At 44.4% G+C, this 20,554-nt stretch overlaps 1 protein-coding gene across 5 annotated transcripts in view; it reads left to right on the top strand.

The window, feature by feature from the left end:
* Positions 1 to 5,624, top strand: part of LOC133551456 (rho guanine nucleotide exchange factor 28-like) — a 93,258-nt gene extending 87,634 nt beyond the window's left edge. For 4 of the 5 annotated variants that reach the window (XM_061898196.1, XM_061898189.1, XM_061898176.1 and 1 more), the window contains 3 exons: positions 461 to 712; positions 4,389 to 4,752; positions 4,846 to 5,624. In XM_061898196.1, the coding sequence (XP_061754180.1) occupies positions 461 to 712; positions 4,389 to 4,752; positions 4,846 to 5,033 (804 nt within the window). In that variant the 3' untranslated portion in view covers positions 5,034 to 5,624. The remainder of the gene's footprint in view (positions 1 to 460; positions 713 to 4,388; positions 4,753 to 4,845) is intronic. The other variant, XM_061898205.1, reaches the window with a different exon arrangement.
* The last annotated feature ends 14,930 nt before the right edge of the window (positions 5,625 to 20,554 follow it).

Here is a 20,554-nt window from a genome sequence, read left to right as displayed (position 1 = left end):
GTAAGTATTCTGACGTACTCAAAGTGTGACATTGGATATTGAAGTACTCTGACATACTCAAAGTGTGACATTAAATATTGAAGTATTCTGACATACTCAAAGTGTGACATTAAATATTGAAGTATTCTGACATACTCAAAGTGTGACATTGAATATTGAAGTATTCTGACGTACTCAATGTGTGACATTGAATGTTGAAGTATTCTGACGTACTGAATGTGTGACATTGAATTTTGAAGTATTCTGACATACTCAAAGTGTGACATTAAATATTGAAGTATTCCAACGTACTCAATGTGTGACATTGAATGTTGAAGTATTCTGACGTACTCAATGTGTGACATTGAATATTGAAGTATTCTGACGTACTCAATGTGTGACATTGAATATTGAAGTATTCCGACGTACTCAAAGTGTGACATTGAATATTGAAGTATTCTGACGTACTCAATGTGTGCAGAGTGAACAAGAAAGCGCACTGGAGCAGCGTGAGAAGCGCTGCATCCTGGAGGCAGAGAGGCTGCGCTACGAGAGAGAGGAGTTGGAGGCTCAGATGCTGGAGTATCGCAGCAATCTGGACCGACTCCGCGACGGTCAGAAGAGCGTGGACCGAGAGAAGGAGAGGATCCAAGTCCAGCAGAGGCTCCTCCAGAGCTGGAGACACAACCGGCAGAGCAGCCTACCCGCTACCATTCCACTGGATGGATACAAGGTGGGTGGGTGTGATCAAACATTGTTACAACATGGGAACATCGTGTTATAAAATCAAGTGGCTGATAGTAGGATTTATCAAGTTTTTTGACAATGGGGACAGTTTAAAAATTATTTTTGTAAGCCTTACTGCCAACCAACCGTTTTGTGTGTCTGTAGCTTTAATGTTAATGATCGGTGTTTGTCCACACCTGTCTCTGACAGCATGCGTGGATCCAAGAAGTGCTACTTTGCATTTTTTTAAATATACACTAAATTTTCCAGCTATGCTATGTATCAGATACAAAAAATTGACTTGAAATGTAATAATCAGGATTATGTTTATCAATATTGAAATGACGATTATTAATCATCATCAGGTTTGGTAAAAAAGTGGTGGGAGTTGGGGCTTTAAACACGATGTCATTTATAATTGAAAAAATACTCTAATAAAAACGCAAATTAATACTAGCCATATATTTAAAGACACACACTTGTGCTTTTCTTCATTATTAGTTTCATCATAACCTATCACCACTATAACCTGCTGCTACCCAAGAATGTACAACAATTCTTCTAAACAAAAGAGGCGAAATATAACCTTAGAGGAAAATCTAACATTTGTATGCTCGTACAACATTTAAAACTTTAAGCATATCTGTATGTGGAATTAAATTATGGAATGGATTAACCAAAGAAAGCAAACAAAGCACCAATATGATTCAGTTTAAGAGACTGTTCAAACTATAAGTGTTCACAAAGTACACAAAAAGATAATTGTGATGAATACCTTGAACCCTGGCAGCACGGTGGAAGAGGGGTTAGTGCATGTGCTTTACAATACGAAGGTCCTGAGTAGTCCTGAGTTCAGGATCTTTCTGTGTGGAGTTTGCATGTTCTCCCCGTGAATGCGTGGGTTCCCACCAGGGACTCCGGCTTCCTCCCACTTCCAAAGACATGCACCTGGGGATAGGTTGATTGGCAACACTAAATTGGCCCTAGTGTGTGAATGTGAGTGTGAATGTTGTCTGTCTATCTGTGTTGGCCCTGCGGTGAGCTGGCGACTTGTCCAGGGTGTACCCCGACTTCCGCCTGAATGCAGCTGTGATAGGCTCCAGCGACCCCCGCGATCCCGAAAGGGACAAGCGGTAGAAATGGATGGATGGATGGATCTTGAACCCTTTTTTTTCCTGTGAGATAACGATCATTTATGTATTTAATATTTGTTTACTTATTATGGTACATTGTTTATCCATCCATCCATCCATTTCTACCGCTTATTATTTATTTATTCAATGTTCTGTTACAGAGAACAAGGAAATGGGATAAAATTGAAATTGTATGAAAAAGTGTAGGATTAAAGGCCTACTGAAATGAGATTTTCTTATTTAAACGGGGGTAGAAGGTCCATTCTATGTGTCATACTTGATCATTTCGCGATATTGCCATATTTTTGCTGAAAGGATTTAGTAGAAAACATCGACAATAAAGTTCGAAACTTTTGGTCGCTAACAGAAAAGCCCTGGCTCTACCGGAAGTAGCAGACGATGACATCACCCGTTGATGGCTCCTGACATCCTCACATTGTCTTGAATGGGAGACTCCAACAAAAAGAGCTATTCGGACCGAGAAAACGATAATTTCCTCATTAATTCGAGCGAGGATGAAAGATTCGTGTTTGAGGATATTGATAGTGACGGACTAGGAAAAAAAAAAAAATCAAGTTAAAAAAAAAAAGGCGATTGCATTGGGACGGATTCAGATTTTTTTAGACACATTTACTAGGATAATTCTGGGAAATCCCTTATCTTTCTATTGTGTTGCTAGTGTTTTAGTGAGTTTAATATTACCTGATAGTCGGAAGGGTGCATCCACGGGTGTCTTGAGGCCAGTGTCTGAGGACAGTCGACGGCAGCTGTACGGACGGCACAAGCTCAGCTGATCTCTGGTAAGTGGCGACATTTTACCACAATTTTCTCACCAAAAACTGCTGGTTGACAAGTGGTTGGGATCCATGTTCGCTTGACCGCTCTGATCCATAGTAAAGTTTCACCTCCGGGAATTTTAAACAAGGAATCACCGTGTGTTTGTGCGGCGAAAGGATGAAGCTTCCCAACTCCATCTTTCTACTTTGACTTCTCCATTATTAATTGAACAAATTGCAAAAGATTCAGCAACACAGATGTCCAGAATACTGTGTAATTATGCGGTTAAAGCAGACGACTTTTAGCTGTGTGTGTGCGCAGCGCTAATACTTCCTAACAGTCCGTGACGTCACGCGCACACGTCATCATTCTACGACGTTTTCAACAGGACACTTTGCGGGAAATTTAAAATTGCAATTTAGTAAACTAAAAAGGCCGTATTGGCATGTGTTGCAATGTTGATATTTCATCATTGATATATAAACTATCAGACTGCGTGGTCGGTAGTAGTGGGTTTCAGTAGGTCTTTTGAATAAGCTCAGCTTCTTCCTACTACTTTTCGGACATGCTCTAATGAAACAACTGTTAACGTGTGATGCATTACATTGTTTCGTATGCATGTTAGAAATAAACTGAAACTGAACTGAACCATTTTTTATGCTTTTGTTCCGCATCATTAATTGGACACGCCTGCTTAAACTAATCATACATTAGCTTGTTTGTGTTATAAAACATGTATAATAAATGACAAAATACAAGAATATAGCTATTATTGTAACAATTTAACTCATATACAGTGGGGCAAAAAAGTATTTAGTCAGCCACCGATTGTGCAAGTTCTCCCACTTAAAATGATGACAGAGGTCTGTAATTTTCATCTTAGGTGCACTTCAACTGTGAGAGACAGAATGTGGAAAAAAAAGTCCAGGAATTCACATTATAGGAATTTTAAAGAATTTATTTGTAAATTATGGTGGAAAATAAGTATTTGGTCAACCAGCTCTTGCATACATGGCCCCATTCATTCTTTCCTTAACACGGATCAATCGTCCTGTCCCCTTAGCAGAAAAACTCCCCCAAAGCATGATGTTTCCACCACCATGCTTCACAGTAGGTATGATCTTCTTGGGATGCAACTCCGTATTCCTCATCCTCCAAACACAACAAGTTGAGTTTATACCAAAATGGATACATGGATGATACAGCAGAGGATTGGGAGAATGTCATGTGGTCAGATGAAACCAAAATATAACTTTTTGGTATAAACTCAACTCGTCGTGTTTGGAGGAAAAAGAACACTGAGGTGCATCCCAAGAACACCATACCTACTGTGAAGCATGGGGGTGGAAACACCATGCTTTGGGGCTGTTTTTCTGCTAAGGGGACAGGACAATTGATTGTGTTAAGGAAAGAATGAATGGGGCCATGTATCGTGAGATTTTGAGCCAAAACCTCCTTCCATCAGTGAGAGCTTTGAATGGTTGACCAAATACTTATTTTCCACCATAATGTACAAATAAATTCTTTAAAATTCCTACATTGTAAATTCCTGGATTTTTTTTTCACATTCTGTCTCTCACAGTTGAAGTGTACCTATGATGAAAATTACAGACCTCTGTCATCATTTTAAGTGGGAGAACTTGCACAATCGGTGGCTGACTAAATACTTTTTTGCCCCACTGCAAGAGAGTCCTTCAATGAACAAAACATTTCCGCATTCCTTAAATTCATACACACAAATGCATGAATTTCTTCTATTTCAAACCTCCACAGGTGTCGAGTCACAGTCGCTCAGGCAGCTTGGACACCAACTGTTGGACGTATGAGAATGATGACGCTCTGCTGGCGTCCCTCCAAAAGACCCAGGCCGTCCACCACAACAACAACCCGCACCAGTATCTTCGCTCGACCCCGAGGCCCAACCATGACGTCGCCAGCTATGGGGCGGATCTTAGCCTTAGCGCCAGCCTCTACAACAGCCTCAACGCCCTGCTGAGCCAGGCGCACGAAAAACAACCACAGGATTGCCTGGCGCACACGAACTACTCGAAGAACAATGGTTGCAGCCGTCCTTTGAAGGAGTCTGTGCATCCCTTCAGCAGCAAAGTCCCAGCGCAGCCACAGATCACCAGCAAGCGTACGTGACAAGTACTATGATTCTGAAGCGAACAGACCGCCATTGGATTCTGAGAATGCACAAAAAGTGACGCATTTTTCTTCCTCTTGTCAGATTTCAGTCCACAGTTGGACCGCCATTCCTCGGGGGCCTGGAGGCCGGAGGTCACAAGTCAAGAACATTACGAAAATAACTACTGCTCCTCTCCCTCCCTTACCCCACTCCTGTCCCCACAGTCCTACCTCTCTCTCGAAGGACATCTCAGAGAGGATGGAGGCGAGGAGAACATTGTTTACCTCTGAGGAAGCTTTTTGACATAAAACTGTGGATAATCATGAGGGAATATGTACTGTACAGTGGGGCAAAAAAGTATTTGGTCAGCCACCGATTGTGCAAGTTCTCCCACTTAAAATGATGACAGAGGTCTGTAATTTTCATCATAGGTACACTTCAACTGTGAGAGACAGAATGTGAAAAAAAACGTCCAGGAATTCACATTGTAGGAATTTTAAAGAATTTGTTTGTAAATTATGGTGGAAAATAAGTATTTGGTCAACCATTCAAAGCTCTCACTGATGGAAGGAGGTTTTGGCTCAAAATCTCACGATACATGGCCCCATTCATTCTTTCCTTAACACGGATCAATCATCCTGTCCCCTTAGCAGAAAAACAACCCCAAAGCATGATATTTCCACCCCCATGATTCACAGAAGGTCTGGTGTTCTTGGGATGCAACTCAGTATTCTTCTTCCTCCAAACACGACCAGTTGAGTTTATACCAAAAAGTTTTATTTTGGTTTCATCTGAGCACATGATATTCTCCCAGTCCTCTGCTGTATCATCCATGTATCCATTTAGGTATAAACTCAATTCGTCATGTTTGGAGGAAGAAGAATACTGAGTTGCAGCCCAAGAACACCATACCTACTGTGAAGCATGGGGGTGGAAACATCATGCTTTGCGGCGGTTTTTCTGCTAAGGGGACAGGACGATTGATCCGTGTTAAGGAAAGAATGAATGGGGCCATGTATCGTGAGATTTTGAGCCAAAACCTGCTTCCATCATTGAGAGATTTGAATGGTTCACCAAATACTTATTTTCCACCATAATTTACAAATAAATTCTTTAAAATTCCTACAATGTGAATTCCTGGATTTTTTTTCCACATTCTGTCTCTCACAGTTGAAGTGTACCTATGATGAAAATTACAGACCTCTGTCATCATTTTAAGTGGGAGAACTTGCACAATCGGCTGACTAAATACTTTTTTGCCCCACTGTGTATCTGCCTTTATTGGTGTTTGTGGCGACTCCGTGTTGTGCCTTTTCTTTCCAAACTTTGAAACTACCTGTAATGACTTTTGGCTGGAGATGGATGATTAGAAAAGTACTCGTGATATTTTCCTTTCGCACTTAATATGCAGCACCTGTCAAACGTTTGGAAACACGTTCTCTTTCAATAGAAACCAAAATTGTCTCCAAACTTTGGACTGGAACTACAAATATAAATAATTTATGGGAAACGACAAAATAGCCATTTCTCGAACTAAATGTACAGCTGTAATTTCTCTCCTAAAGAGTGTCATCTTACTGCCATGTGATGTTGAATATTATTTATTATAATTCAAAGAAAAATAACTCTACATGTGTGGATATAAGTATTATATGTGTTGAAAGGGCTACCTACAGTATGCACACTCTTCCCTTTCTCAGTGAAGTGCCATAATCCTCCCCTCCACCTCATTTTAAGTTGGTAATTTATTACGTGTCAAAGGTTTCATGCACTGTACACAATATTTGGTTTCTTCCCTTGTAATCGTTGTTACGTGTTAATGCTCATGCGGCTCATAAAGGTTGTTGTGTTCAAAGAAACTGTACTGTGGGATACCGCGCTGGCTTGATAATGATTCAGAACGGCCCTTTTCCGACTACCTGGTGTCTTTGGCAGTACACTACGGTGAGTACACTGATACATTTGATAGTATTCTGTCTTGTTGTTTAGTGTTTCTTTTTGCTGTCATCTTAAGCAGAGCATCAATCAATCAGCAATCAAAGTTTACTTATGTAGCCCTAAATCACGAGTGTCTCAAAGGGCTGCACAAAGACATCCTCGGCAAAGATTCCACATCAGGGCAAGGAATAACTCAATCCAATGGGACAAGGAGAAACCTTGGAGGGGAGCGCAGATGTGGAGACCCCCTCTGGGCGCACGGTGCAATGGACGTCGAGTGAATCGAGCATAATATTGTGAGTCCAGCCCGTAGCGGATCTAACATAATGGTGTGAGAGTCCAGTCCATAGTGGATCTAACATTATACTGTGAGAGTCCAGTCCAGCAGGAGACCATCCCGAGCGAAGAAAGGTCAGCAGTGCAGAGACCGATGCACTGGCAAGCGGGTCCTGACTTTCGACAGTCAGCGCTTCATCCGTGGCCACTGGACCTGGTTCCCCCTCTACGAAGGAGAGGGGGGCAGAGCAGAAAAGAAACGGCATATCAACTGGTCAAAAAGGGGGGGTCTATTTTAAAGGCTGGAATATACAAATGAGTTTTAAGATGGGACTTAAAAGCTTCTACTGACGTAGCATCTCTATAACTGTTAACGGGAGGGCATTCCAGAGTACTGGAGCCCGAATAGAAAACGCTCTATAGCCGCAGACTTTTTTGGGTCTCTGGGAATCACTAATAAGCCGGAGTTCTTTGAACGCAAATTTCTTGCCGGTACATATGGTACAATACAATCAGCAAGATAGGATGGAGCTAGACCATCCATCTTCTTTCGCTTATCCGAGGTCGGGTCGCTGGGGCAGCAGCCTAAACACGTTCTAAGCAGGTGTCCAATAGCGGGTTCTAAGATTACCGCCACGACAGGCACCAACCACCTTGTGGCCACAGCTTCTATCAGCTGCCTGGACAATAGAGGTACGGAACATCGTCCACTCGGACTCAATGTCCAGCACCTCCCTCGTGACATGTTCAAAGTTCTTTCAGAGGCGGGAATTGAAACTCTCTCTGACAGGAGACTCTGCTAGGTGTTCCCAGCAAACCCTCACAATGCGTTTGGGCTTGCCAGGTCTGTCCGGCATCCTCCCCCACCATCACAGCCAACTCACCACCAGGTGGCGATTGGTAGAAAGCTCCGCCCCTCTCTTCACCCGAGTGTCAAACATGAGACTGCAAATCCGATGACACAACTACGAAGTCGATCATGGAACTGCGGCCTAGGGTGTCCTGGTGCCAAGTGCACATATGGACACCCTTATGTTTGGTGCTTGTTATGGACAATCTGTAACGAGCACAAAAGTCCAATAACAAAACACCACCCTGGTTCAGATCCGGGCTGCCATTCTTCCCAATCACGCCTCTCCAGGTTTCACTGTCGTTGCCAACATGAGTGTTGAAGTCCCCCAGTAGAACGAGGGAATCAACCGGGGAAGCACTCTCCAGTACTCCCTCCAGTGAATCCAACAAGGGTGGGTACTCTGAGCTGCCGTTTGGCGCGTAAGCGCAAACAACAGTCAGGACCCGTCCCCCCACCCGAAGGGGGAGGGAAGCTACCCTCTCGTCCACTGGGTTGAACTCCAACGTGCAGGCTTTGAGCCGGGGGCCAACAAGAATTGCCACCACAGCCCGTCGCCTCTCCCTGCTGGTGTGTAAACCACTATAAGTTGTTTTTGTGTATCTTTATGATTTGTTTTGATAGTATTCATGAGAGGTAATGGTAGTGACACAAGGATCTCAACGGATGTCTGAACAATAGCTAGCTACTGACAGTAGGGGGCGGTGCTGGCCTATTTCACCGTGGAAGTCTCCTGTCTATTGACGTACTTCGCCCAAACTCCACAATCCTGTGGAATCTGTGAAAGCGACTACACGTTTCCATTCGTGATCCTTGTGTATATATTTCAGGACAATTATAAGCTGTCACCAGGTACCCAAGCCGGGACCTGTAACAGTTTCTTGGGGGCTCGTCCGGAATCAGCGCCGCCTACAGGCCAAGGTTGGAAGCTGATCCACTACAATAGATGACATCTAGAGCTGCGCGGCCGCTGCAATTGATGAATGTTGTGGAAGGATAGGATAGGATAGGTTTTTATTGTCATTGCAAAAGTACAACAAAACGTTGTTTTCAGCACAAACCTGTTCAAGATTAAACAAACAAACAGTGTACAGGGTTACAGAACAAGAATGCTGATGGGTCGCCTTAATGCGCCCCGTAAAAGATGGGAAAAAGGTAAATGCTGGGGAAGGATGAGTAAAAAAATACAATCCAAACTGGGCTCCTAAGTGGGCCCAGTCTGGAGTGGGAAAAACCTCCATAGCAACGCATATATCCATATTCCAACATACATCTCGAGATATCTAGCAACAGAGGGAAGGTAGTTCAAAGTCATGGTGGTAGGCCGCAGCTCTCAGGCACTGACCACCCATTAATCACCCCTATGGGATTTGCGTCGAGGGCGTTGGGTTGGGGGGAATGGGGTGTGAATGTGTAGCGTATATTTTTGTGGATGTGTGAGTGTAAGCCCGTAGTGTGTCTCTGTTCCGCGGCCTTGATGTATTGCAGTCGCTAATCCAAAGTCAACAACAACAGGTGTGTGTCCATGAGAGACAAGAAGGGAGTTTGTTGTGTCTTCGCTGTGCTGTCCTTCGGGAGAGTCTCAAAGCCAGGGAAACAATCCAAGTTAGAATGATTTTTTTATGCGGGTGAAAACAAAATTTGCTTTTCACTCTAAATTGTCTATGATTGGTCCTCAAAACTGCGGGATAGACAGTCCGATGTATTCCACAGTTCTTCCCGCATCCTCCAATCATTTGTGGCAGCTTTGGGGTACTTTGAAGACTGCCAGCAACTTTCAATTTGTCGACAAACCCCAGCAACGCTTACTCCAATCAGCAGATGTCCTGTTGTTATAATTCCAAATAGGTGGAAGAAGGACAGGTGGGAACATCACGGCGATTGTTTGACAGAAGTAGAGACTGTGTGACGTGAGGAAGAGGAGAAGAGGAACAATGGCTGATGGAGAAAGGAAGAGATTAATGTGGGACATTAAGAAGAGCCTGTTCTGCCTGTCACCAAGCAACCTCTTTGACATTGCCAACAACATGGGCCCAGTGCCAGGAGAAGAACAGCCTAAACTGGAGAAAGAAGATCACGAGGGTTGCTTTGATCACATCTGTGAGTTTATTTATAGCGAACATCACATTAACAAAGAAGACCAAGGTATGACAGATTTTTTTGCTTCTGAAAAATGTTGTTGATGCTGCATTACAGTCTCAAAAAGTGGTAACATTTGTCAAACCTGTTGAAAGTAACACCGTAGATGCTGATGCTAGTGTTCATGTGGGGCCAATTGATTCTACTCAGGCAGTTGTAACCAATGCAGCCGTGCCTGCTCAGTCAAATGACTCCATTAACACTACTACTGTAAATACAGACAATTTTAACCCAATCAGTGATAACAATGATACTGCTATGCCTGATTCATTTGGGGCCGCACAAAAAGTTGAGCTAAAAAGAATGTCACTCACCTCACAACATTCACTCACCCCACGAGCTGTACGGAACAAAGATTCATACACCCCACACATTTCATACACATCACACACTCGCTACCAACCTGGACACAATACTCACCAGCCAGAAGAGAAGGTTGTCTTGTATAGAGAACTCTGTTATCTTCACCAAAGAGAATTCAAAATTCAAGGGGGTCAAATTGGCGATAACACATCAGACATTACATACGGTAATGTGGGCCGACAGATTGATGAGGGAATCCAAGAGGGTTTCAGTGACTCTGAAATTGTCAGGTCTGTGCTCAGGATTATTAAACCTGGCAGTTTCAAGGATATATTGAGTAACAAAGATGATGTGACTGTGGAGGAACTGAAAGGGTTTTTGCAGTCCCACCTCAGAGAAAAGGATAGCACTGAACTGTTTCAACAGTTGATGTGTGCGAAACAGAACGACAATGAAACACTCCAGCGGTTCCTTTACAGAGTAATTGGCCTCAAACGGAAGATACTGTTTACATCACGCCTTCCGGATAGTACAGCAAAGAGACTGTCCCAAGATATTTTCTTATACACAGTGTATCAGGGGCTGGGACACGGACACAACAACATCTGCCGGGAGTTGAAACCCCTCCTCTCAGAAAATAATGTGAAAGATGAGGTGATCCTTAAACATGTGAATAGAATAACCACTGAAGGGAGTGAGAGGCAACGGAGGTTGGGCTCAACACCCCGCCAAAACCAAACTACACCCCACAGTGCACAACTCGAGGCATTTCAGCACAAGCCCAAGGTGCTAAGCAGCAGAATGTTGAACAGGCAGTTGGAACGGACATTATTCAACAGCTGTCAGCAAAGATTGAGGCACTTACCAAAGTGGTTGACTCACTAAAACAACTAACACAGGTACAACCACCAGAACAGTCGTGTCAATGTCCCCAGAGGAAATCAACAACTGCTGGGAGAGAGAGGACTAGTGGCTGTCCTAAGTGTGTGGAATAGGGCCTGTCACTTTGTCGCCATTTCTTCATCTGTGGTGAAGAAGGTCATAGGGCTGTGAGGTTTCTAAAAAGACAGAAGAACCAGGGAAACTGGAGCTGGTCACTGCAAGGGGGCAACCAGTGATCGGACACCAACCGCCTCAGCTCCGTGGTGTCAAAGACAGCCAGACTAATGCAGAGGAGACAACCAAAACAAAACCTTCACCGTATATCTCTCCAGTAGTAGCCTGTGCGAAACAGAACCATGGACAGAGAAAGATAACTGCTGAATTATCATTGCCAAATCGACGACTGCTGGGAGAGAGAGGACTAGCCTGCCCTAAGTGTGTGGAATAGGGCCTGTCACTTTGTCGCCATTTCTTCATCTGTGGTGAAGAAGGTCATAGGGCTGTGAGGTTTCTAAAAAGACAGAAGAACCAGGGAAACTGGAGTTGGTCACTGCAAGGGGGCAACCAGTGATCGGACACCAACCACCTCAGCTATGTGGTGTCAAAGACAGCCAGACTAATGCAGAGGACACAACCAAAACAAAACCTTCACCGTATATCTCTCCAGTAGTAGCCTGTGCGAAACAGAACCATGGACAGAGAAAGATAACTGCTGAATTACCATTACCAAATCGACGACTGCTGGGAGAGAGAGGACTATGCTGCCCTAAGTGTGTGGAACAGGGCCTGTCACTTTGTCGCCATTGCTTCATCTGTGGTGAAGAAGGTCACAGGGCTGTGAGGTGTCTAAAAAGACAGAAGAACCAGGGAAACTTCAAGGGGGCAACCAGTGATCGGACACCAACCGCCTCAGCTCCGTGGTGTCCAAGACAGCCAGACTAATGCAGAGGACACGACCAAAACAAAACCTTCACCATATATCTCTCCAGTAGTAGCCTGTGCAAAACAGAAACATGGACAGAGAAAGATAACTGCTGAATTACCATCATCAGACCCATTGGATGCAAAAAATGAACTAGTTGCAAGACTAATCGGGAGAAAAACGCTCATTCAATGTCACCCGAATGGGCTAGTTGTGAATGCTTTGTTGGATACTGGGGCCCAAGTGAGTATGATCGACCAGGCGTGGAAAGACAAACACTTCCCTCATTTTGAGACCCAGCTGTTTACTGAGCTTATGAAAGAAGAGGATGAGCTGGGAGTCTATGCAGTGAATAGAGACCTCATCCCATCTGATGGTTGGGTAACAGTAAACTTACCTGGTAGTGAAGACCCTAACCTGTTGATCAGTGTCCCATTCCTCGTGAGTAGCATGGCTTTGGAGAGACCGCTGCTTGGTTTCAATGTCGTGGAGGAGCTGATCCGGGAGCAACCAGAGAAACTCATCCCAACACTGATTACCTTACTCTGCGGGGCCATCTACATCACAACTGACAAAGCAGAGGCCATAATGAGCTGTGTATCCATCACAACACCCAGCATGCAACACGGACGCCTGAGGCTAGGCCAACATGACATGGTCATCCCTGCTGGTCAAGTTTCATGGATAAAGTGCAAAGTCCCACCAAGCATGAGTCCATCTACTAGCTCCCTTTCTTGTTTGAGCCAGACAAGTGCAGCGTGCCACTAGAAAAACTTGATGTGGGTGAAGGTTTGCTCGAAATACAGAATGCGAAGCAACCATATGTGACAGTGCCAGTTGGGAACAATACTAAGCATGACATCATTCTGCCTCGAAAGACTACCCTGGGAATTGTTCAGACAATAGCAAAAGTAGTTGAAACATACTCACCTGACAACACTGAAACGGACCAGTGGTCGGCAGTGGGGCGGGGGCGTGGTTAAGAGGGGAGGAGTATATTTACAGCTAGAATTCACCAAGTCAAGTATTTCATATATATATATATATATATATATATATATATATATATATATATATATATATATAAGAGAAATACTAGAATTTCAGTGTTAATTTATTTACACATATACAAACACATAACACTCATATACTGATTGTTGAGTTAAGGGTTGAATTTACCATCCTTGTTCTATTCTCTCTTACTATTTTTCTAACCATGCTGAACACCCTCTCTAATGATGCATTGCCGTGTGGCACGCATAAAAGTGCTTTCATCAAATGCACTAGTGTCTGGAATCTTCCATCTCTCGCTAGCATGGCCCAAAACCGGTCAATCTTTGCTTCCTGAGGAAGATCTTTACTGCCAAGCACTTGCAGTCCACTTCTTCTATCCAGGTGCAACCGCAGCTGCGGCTTGGAACTTACAAGCGTATCTCTTCATCTTACTCGTCGTCTGCGTCGCCATGACTGTATCTTCCTCGTTCTTCTGCTTCGTCTCCTTGTTGTGTGCGCAGTTTTGCACTGCACTCTCTAAAAGCCGTAGATGTTATTGTCACAACTGCATGTACAGTAGATGGCAGTATTGTCCTGTTTAAGAGTGTCACAACATAGCTGTTTACGGCAGACGAACTGCTTTACGGTGGACGAAAACGTGGCTGCTGTTTGTTGTTGTGTGTTGTTACTGCACTGAGAGGACGTTAATGAAACTGCCTAACCATAAACCCACATAAGAAACCAAGAACTCGCCCTCGATTATTCTACAGTTATAACGTCATTGGGCAGCCACGCTGTTTATATTGTGGGAAAGCGGAAGTGAAAACAAGCTGTCGACACGTCAGTCAGGTCTGCATGGAGCTGGAGGGAGCGTGGCCTCCAACTTTGCCTGAATTTCGGGAGAAAATTTGTCCCGGGAGGTTTTCGGGAGAGGCGCCGAATTTCGGGAGTCTCCCGGAAAATCCAAAAAGGGTTGGCAAGTATGACCGGAAGACTATTCCAGACCGACATCCGTTACCCCGTATCCAGGACCTAACAGACTCCCTTGGTGGCTATTCCTGGTTTAGCATATTGGACTAGGGTAAAACCTACCACCAGGGGTTTCTGGAGCAGAGGTACAGACACCTGATGGCCTTCGTCACACCCTGGGGGCTGTACGAGTGGGTACGTATCCCATTTGGCCTCACTAACGCATCCGCAGCCTTCCAGCGGAGCATGGAGGAGATGCTAGGCCCCTTGAGGGACGAGCACTGCATCCCCTACCTCGACGATGTCCTATGCCACGCAAGGTCGTTTGAAGAACACATGGAGACAGTATGCAAGGTCATTAAAGCGCTCCAACAACATGACATGAAACTGAAGCCTGAGAAATGCGAACTGTTTTGTCAAGAAGTCCGGTATGTGGGGAGGCTGGTGTCAGCCGAGGGAGACAGAATTGACCCAGGGGATCTGGAGGCAGTGGTGTCCCTTAAAACCAAGACTCCACAGACAGTGGGAGACATGAGACGCTTTCTTGGATTCCTAAGTTACTACAGATCGTAGATCCAGGACTTCTCGCGGATTGCAAGACCTCTTTATGAACTACTGCAAGTAAAGCCTGAGATAGAAGGGTCCCTGACACGGAAAGGGAAGTACAAAAGGACCACAGTTATTCTCCAGAACTCCTGTAGAGTGGACAAGAGAACATCAGATGACACTTGAGCGACTCGTGAACATGCTCACCAGCCCACCGGTACTGGCCTATCCCGACTTCAACCAGCCGTTTGTGCTGCATACCGATGCATCCGAGCAGGGGCTCGGAGGGATCCTGTACCAGCAACAAGAGGGGAAGTTGAGGGCCATTGGGTATGGTTCGAGAACATTAACCCCTGCAGAGAGAAATTACAATCTACACAGTGGGAAGTTGGAGTTTCTTGCCTGGAAATGGGCTGTATGTGAGAAGTTCAGGGATTACCTGTATTATGCCCCTCACTTCACGATATATACAGACAATAACCCGCTCACCTACATCATGAGCAGTGCCAAGCTAAATGCCGTGGGGCATCGATGGGTAGAGGAACTGTCCGATTTTCGTTTTGATGTGAGGTATCGCCCGGTCAAGGTAAACGTCTGCAGATATGCTGTCACGAATACCGCTAGACATTGATGGCTATATGTCCGCTTGCACTGGGGAGTTACCCCAAGATGTGGTGTGTGCAACGTGGGAGGGAAACAGAGCGGCTCAGAGGAATGATGTCGCCTGGATCGCTACCCTATACATCTCCCCCCTGAACATCAGACAGCAGCCACCTGCACTCCTGCCAACAATAAGCTATGATGAGCTGGGGAGAGCACAGCGAGAGATTGTGAAGTTCAAGGAGACATGTACAGCACTCACCGATGAGATGCGAAAAGCAGCCAATGTATATACCAGGAAGCTCTTCCATGAGTGGAGTAAGCTACACTTGGAGAATGAACTCCTGTACAGACGGACTGATTACAGACAGCAGCTTGTCCTACCTGCAAAATACAGACCTGTGGCATTGTCCCATCTCGTCTTCATGACGAGATGGGACATGTTGGTATGGAGAGGGTGCTCAACCTGGCTAGAGAACGATTCTACTGGCCCTATATGAAGAGGGAGATTGAGGACTATGTTACCAGGAGGTGCCCATGCATCTCACGTGTGTGCTCCTATGGGCAGCATAACGACAAGCTTCCTTCTAGAACTTGTCTGCATTGACTACCTACACCTTGAGACTAGCAAGGGAGGTTATCAATACATCCTGGTTGTAATTGACCATTTCACGTGATTTGCACAAGTGTACACTACAAAGAAAAAGTCAGGTCATACCGCAGCAGAACGCATATATAATGACTTCGTCCCACGTTTTGGTTATCCGGCCAAGCTGCACCACGACCAGGGCCGTGAGTTTGAGAACAAACTGTTTCGGACGTTGCAGAAACTCTCAGGAATTTGACATTCCAGAACGTCACCATATCACCCACAAGGCAACCCAGCAGAGAGGTTTAACTGCACCTTATTGCAAATGCTGAGAACGCTGGCAGACAGACCGAGAGAAGGAGCGCTGGAAAGACCATCTACCACAAATGGTACATGAGTACAACTGTACCCGGCATGAGGTCACTGGCTACTCGCCACATTATCTGCTCTTTGGCCATCACCCACGCCTGCCAGTCGATCTGTTATTTAGGTTGATGGAAGAAACAGACCCAGTCACACCAAAAGGGTATGCACAGAAGTGGGCAAAGAGAATGTCCGAGGCTCACCACATTGCAAGCGAAAACAGCAAGCAGTCAAGTGCCAGAGGCAAGTCATATTACGACTAAAAGATGAAAGGATCTGCCCTGAAACCTGGAGACAGAGTGCTCGTGAGGAACCTCAGCGAACGAGGAGGTCCTGGAAAGCTAAGGTCGTATTGGGAAAGAGCCATATACCTAGTCAAAGAACAGGTATCCGAAAATCCTGTGTACGTTGTGTATCAAGAAAGTGGAGACAAGCAAAAACAAGAACCCTGCATCGTAATCTGTTGTTACCTGTGAGTGACCTACCAATCAAAACTCTTCCTGGTCCGATGAACTGAGCTACTGCGGGAAGACAGAGAAAAAATGTTCAAGAGCCAGTGATGCAGAGCACAAGATGCATGAGAGTGACAACTCTGAGGATGAACAGAGCACTGGACACTATTGGCTAAGACTGCCTTTGAATAGGACAGAACGAAGTCGAAGAAAATCAGATAATGAACCTGTAATGAAGGGAATACAGAAAAAAGAAATATACTTACCTGATCCTGTGAGAGTACATGCAAGGGAAAATCAAGGGCAACCACAAACACAAGATGATGAACAAAGACATTTACCTGATCTAGTAGGAGTACCTGAAAGGGAGTACCAAGGGCAACTACAAGAACAAAATGATGAAGAATACGTGCCTGATCAAGTTCCCTCACCTGCAACAGAAGAACAGAGGCAATCAGAAGGAACAAATGACGATGACCACTTACCACCAAACAGTAATGTCAGAAGATCAACCAGAGAGAGGAGACCACGACCCATATTTACATATGATACACTTGGTAAGCCCAACAGTAAACACAGTCTGAGGCATACATATTATTCTGGGGTACACCCTACCATATCTCACTAGCGTACCCACCTGCACCTTACATGCCACAAACTATAGTCCATATTTTGCACCCATTCATTGATTTTGGGTTTTGAAGAAACATTTGTATTAAATTTTTTGAGAATGTCAGGAGCCGTTTTCATTTTGTCGGGGAACGTGTGACAACCACAGTAAGTTGTTTTTGTATATCTTTATGATTTGTTTTGTTAGTATTCATGAGAGGTAATGGTGACACAGGCATCTCAATGGATGTCTGAACAATAGCTAGCTACTGACAGTAGGGGGCAGTGTTGGCCTATTTCACCGTGGAAGTCTCCTGTCTATTGACGTAATTCTGCCCAAACTCCACAATCCTGTGGAATCTGTGAAAGGGACTACACGTTTCCATTCATGTTCCTTGTGTATATATTTCAGGACAATTATAAGCTGTTACCAGGTACCCACGCCGGGACCTGTAACACTGGCAACGCCAGAGTGGAAGAGACTCCAGCCTCTCTCAAGAGAACAGGTTCCAGAGCCTTTGCTGTGCGTCGAAGTGAGTCCGATTATATCCAGCCGGAACTTCTCCACCTCACGCACTAGCTCAGGCTCCTTCTCCCCCCCAGCGAGGTGACGTTCCACGTTCCAAGAGCTAGCTTATGTAGCCGAGGATCATACCGCCAAGTGCCCTGCCTTCGGCTGCCACCCAGCTCACATTGCACCCGACCTCTATGGCTCCTGCTATGGGTGGTGAGCCCATTGGAGGGGGGACCCACGTTGCCTCTTCGGGCTGTGCCCGGCCTTGCCCCATGGGAACAGGCCCGGCCACAAGGCGCTCGCCATCGTGCCTCACATCCGGGCCTGGCTCCAGAGGGGGGCCCCGGTGACCCGCATCCGGGCGAGGTAAATCTGGGTCCTTCATTCGTATTCTTCATAGAGGTCTTCAAGCTGCTCTTTGTCTGATCCCTCACCTGTTTGTCTTGGGAGACCCTTATGCCCCGGACAACATAACTCCTAGGATCATTGGGACATGCAAACTCCTCTACCATAATAAGGTGGCATCTCAGAGAGGAGTGGAGCTAGACTGTGTAGTATTTTATACGCAAGTAGTAAAATCTTAAAGGCCTACTGAAACCCACTACTACCGACCACGCAGTCTGATAGTTTATATATCAATGATGAAATATTAACATTGCAACACATGCCAATACGGCCTTTTTAGTTTACTAAATTGCAATTTTAAATTTCCCGGGGGTTTCTTCTTGAAAACTTCGCGGAATGATGACGCGTGCGCGTGACGTCATGGACTGTCAGGAAAAATTAGCGCTGCACACACACACAGCTAAAAGTCGTCTGCTTTGACCGCATAATTACACAGTATTTTGGGCATCTGTGTTGTTGAATCTTTTTGCAATTTGTTCAATTAATAATGGAGAAGTCAAAGTAGAAAGATGGAGTTGGGAAGCTTTAGCCTTTAGCCACACAAACACACGGTGATTCCTTGTTTAAAATTCCCGGAGGTGAAGCTTTACTATGGATCAGTGCGGTCAAGCGAACATGGATCCCGACCAAATATCAACCAGCTGTTTTCGGTGAGAAAATTGTTGTAAAAAGTCGCCTCTTACCGGAGATCAGCTGAACTTGTGCCGTCGACTTCCATCAAACACTGGCCTCAAGACACCCGTGGATACACCCTTCCGACTTTCAGGTACTATTAAACTCACTAAAACACTAGCAACACAATAGAAAGATATGGGATTTCCCAGAATTATCCTAGTAAATGTGTCTAAAGACATCTGAATCCGTCCCAATGCAATTGCGTTTTTTTTTTCTAGTCCGTCGCTATCAATATCCTCAAACACAAATCTTTCATCCTCGCTCAAATTAATAGGGAAATTGTCGTTTTCTCGGTCCGAATAGCTCTTTTTGTCGGAGACTCACGTTAAAAACAATGTGAGGGCACTTTAAGTTGATGATTACTTCTATGTGTAGAAATATTTATTTATAATTGAATCACTTGTTTATTTTTCAACAAGTTTTTAGTCATTTTTATGTATTTTTTTCCATATAGTTCAAGAAAGACCACTACAAATGAACATTTTTGCACTGTTATACAATTTAATGAATCAAAAACTGATGACATAGTACTGTATTTTACTTCATCTCTTTTTTTCAACCAAAAATGCTTTGCTATGATTAGGGGGTACTTGAGTTAAAAAAAAAAATGTTCACAACAGGTACATCACTGAAAAAAGGTTGAGAACCACTGCTCCAACTCACTTGTTTTACCAGCAGTTTAGAAAACAATGGTTTTGTGCTCAACCATTTTCAGTGGATAGCAAATCTATTCTGCTATACAAGCTGCACACTGACTACTTTGAAGTGTGTATTCTGTATGTTGTCCGCTGATAAAATACGTTGTAGTACAAATGTGAGCGAGTCAGGACAAAATGTTTTGAGAATACAGAAACAGATTGGATCAAAAACAACAAATTTTAGTTTAATTTCAAGTGAACTAACCTCGTTCCACAAGCCAGTCACGATTTCCATATTTGTATCCAGGTCTGAACCCTCATTGCCCTGTACTGGCGCTCAAATGTGCATCAACAAGCAGTTCCTCATTTTCATGCATGTTTTCAACGTGTGTGTATTCTAGCTGACTCGTCACAATTTGAGAGAGGTCACGGCCAAGGCATAGCTGGAACATCTGCTTCCCAAACAGCAACCAGACCACACAACAGCGCTGTGTCACGTGAGCGGGGACTGGACTCGACCCGTCTGAATGCAATTATTGTCCAATGTTTATATTTCAACTATACTCTCAAAAAGGAAGAATTGAGACACGCTCGCATACCCTTATTAATGATATTCATCAGTGTTTTATCATCATTAGACAAACGGTTAATGACCAATTAGTTACCAGTGGCCCAAAAATGACATTTTTATCGATGTTTTTTCAACGAACCTTGCTTAAAATTTATACATACAGTGGGGCAAAAAAGTATTTAGTCAGCCACCGATTGTACAAGTTCTTCCACTTAAAATGATGACAGAGGTCTGTAATTTTCATCATAGGTACACTTCAACTGTGAGAGACAGAATGTGAAAAAAAATCCAGGAATTCACATTGTAGGAATTTTAAAATTATTTATTTGTAAATTATGGTGGAAAATAAGTATTTGGTCAACTATTCAAAGCTCTCACTGATGGAAGGAGGTTTTGGCTCAAAATCTCACGATACATGGCCCCATTCATTCTTTCCTTAACACGGATCAATCGTCCTGTCCTCTTAGCAGAAAAACAGCCCCAAAGCATGATGTCTCCACCCCCATGCTTCACAGTAGGTATGGTGTTCTTGGGATGAAACTCAGTATTCCACTTACTCCAAACACGACGAGTTGAG

The sequence above is a fragment of the Nerophis ophidion genome, linkage group LG01, assembly GCF_033978795.1.
Source record: "Nerophis ophidion isolate RoL-2023_Sa linkage group LG01, RoL_Noph_v1.0, whole genome shotgun sequence".
NCBI lineage: Eukaryota > Metazoa > Chordata > Actinopteri > Syngnathiformes > Syngnathidae > Nerophis > Nerophis ophidion.
Note: the sequence above shows the minus strand (reverse complement) of the source record. Positions and strands in the feature narration are given on the sequence as shown.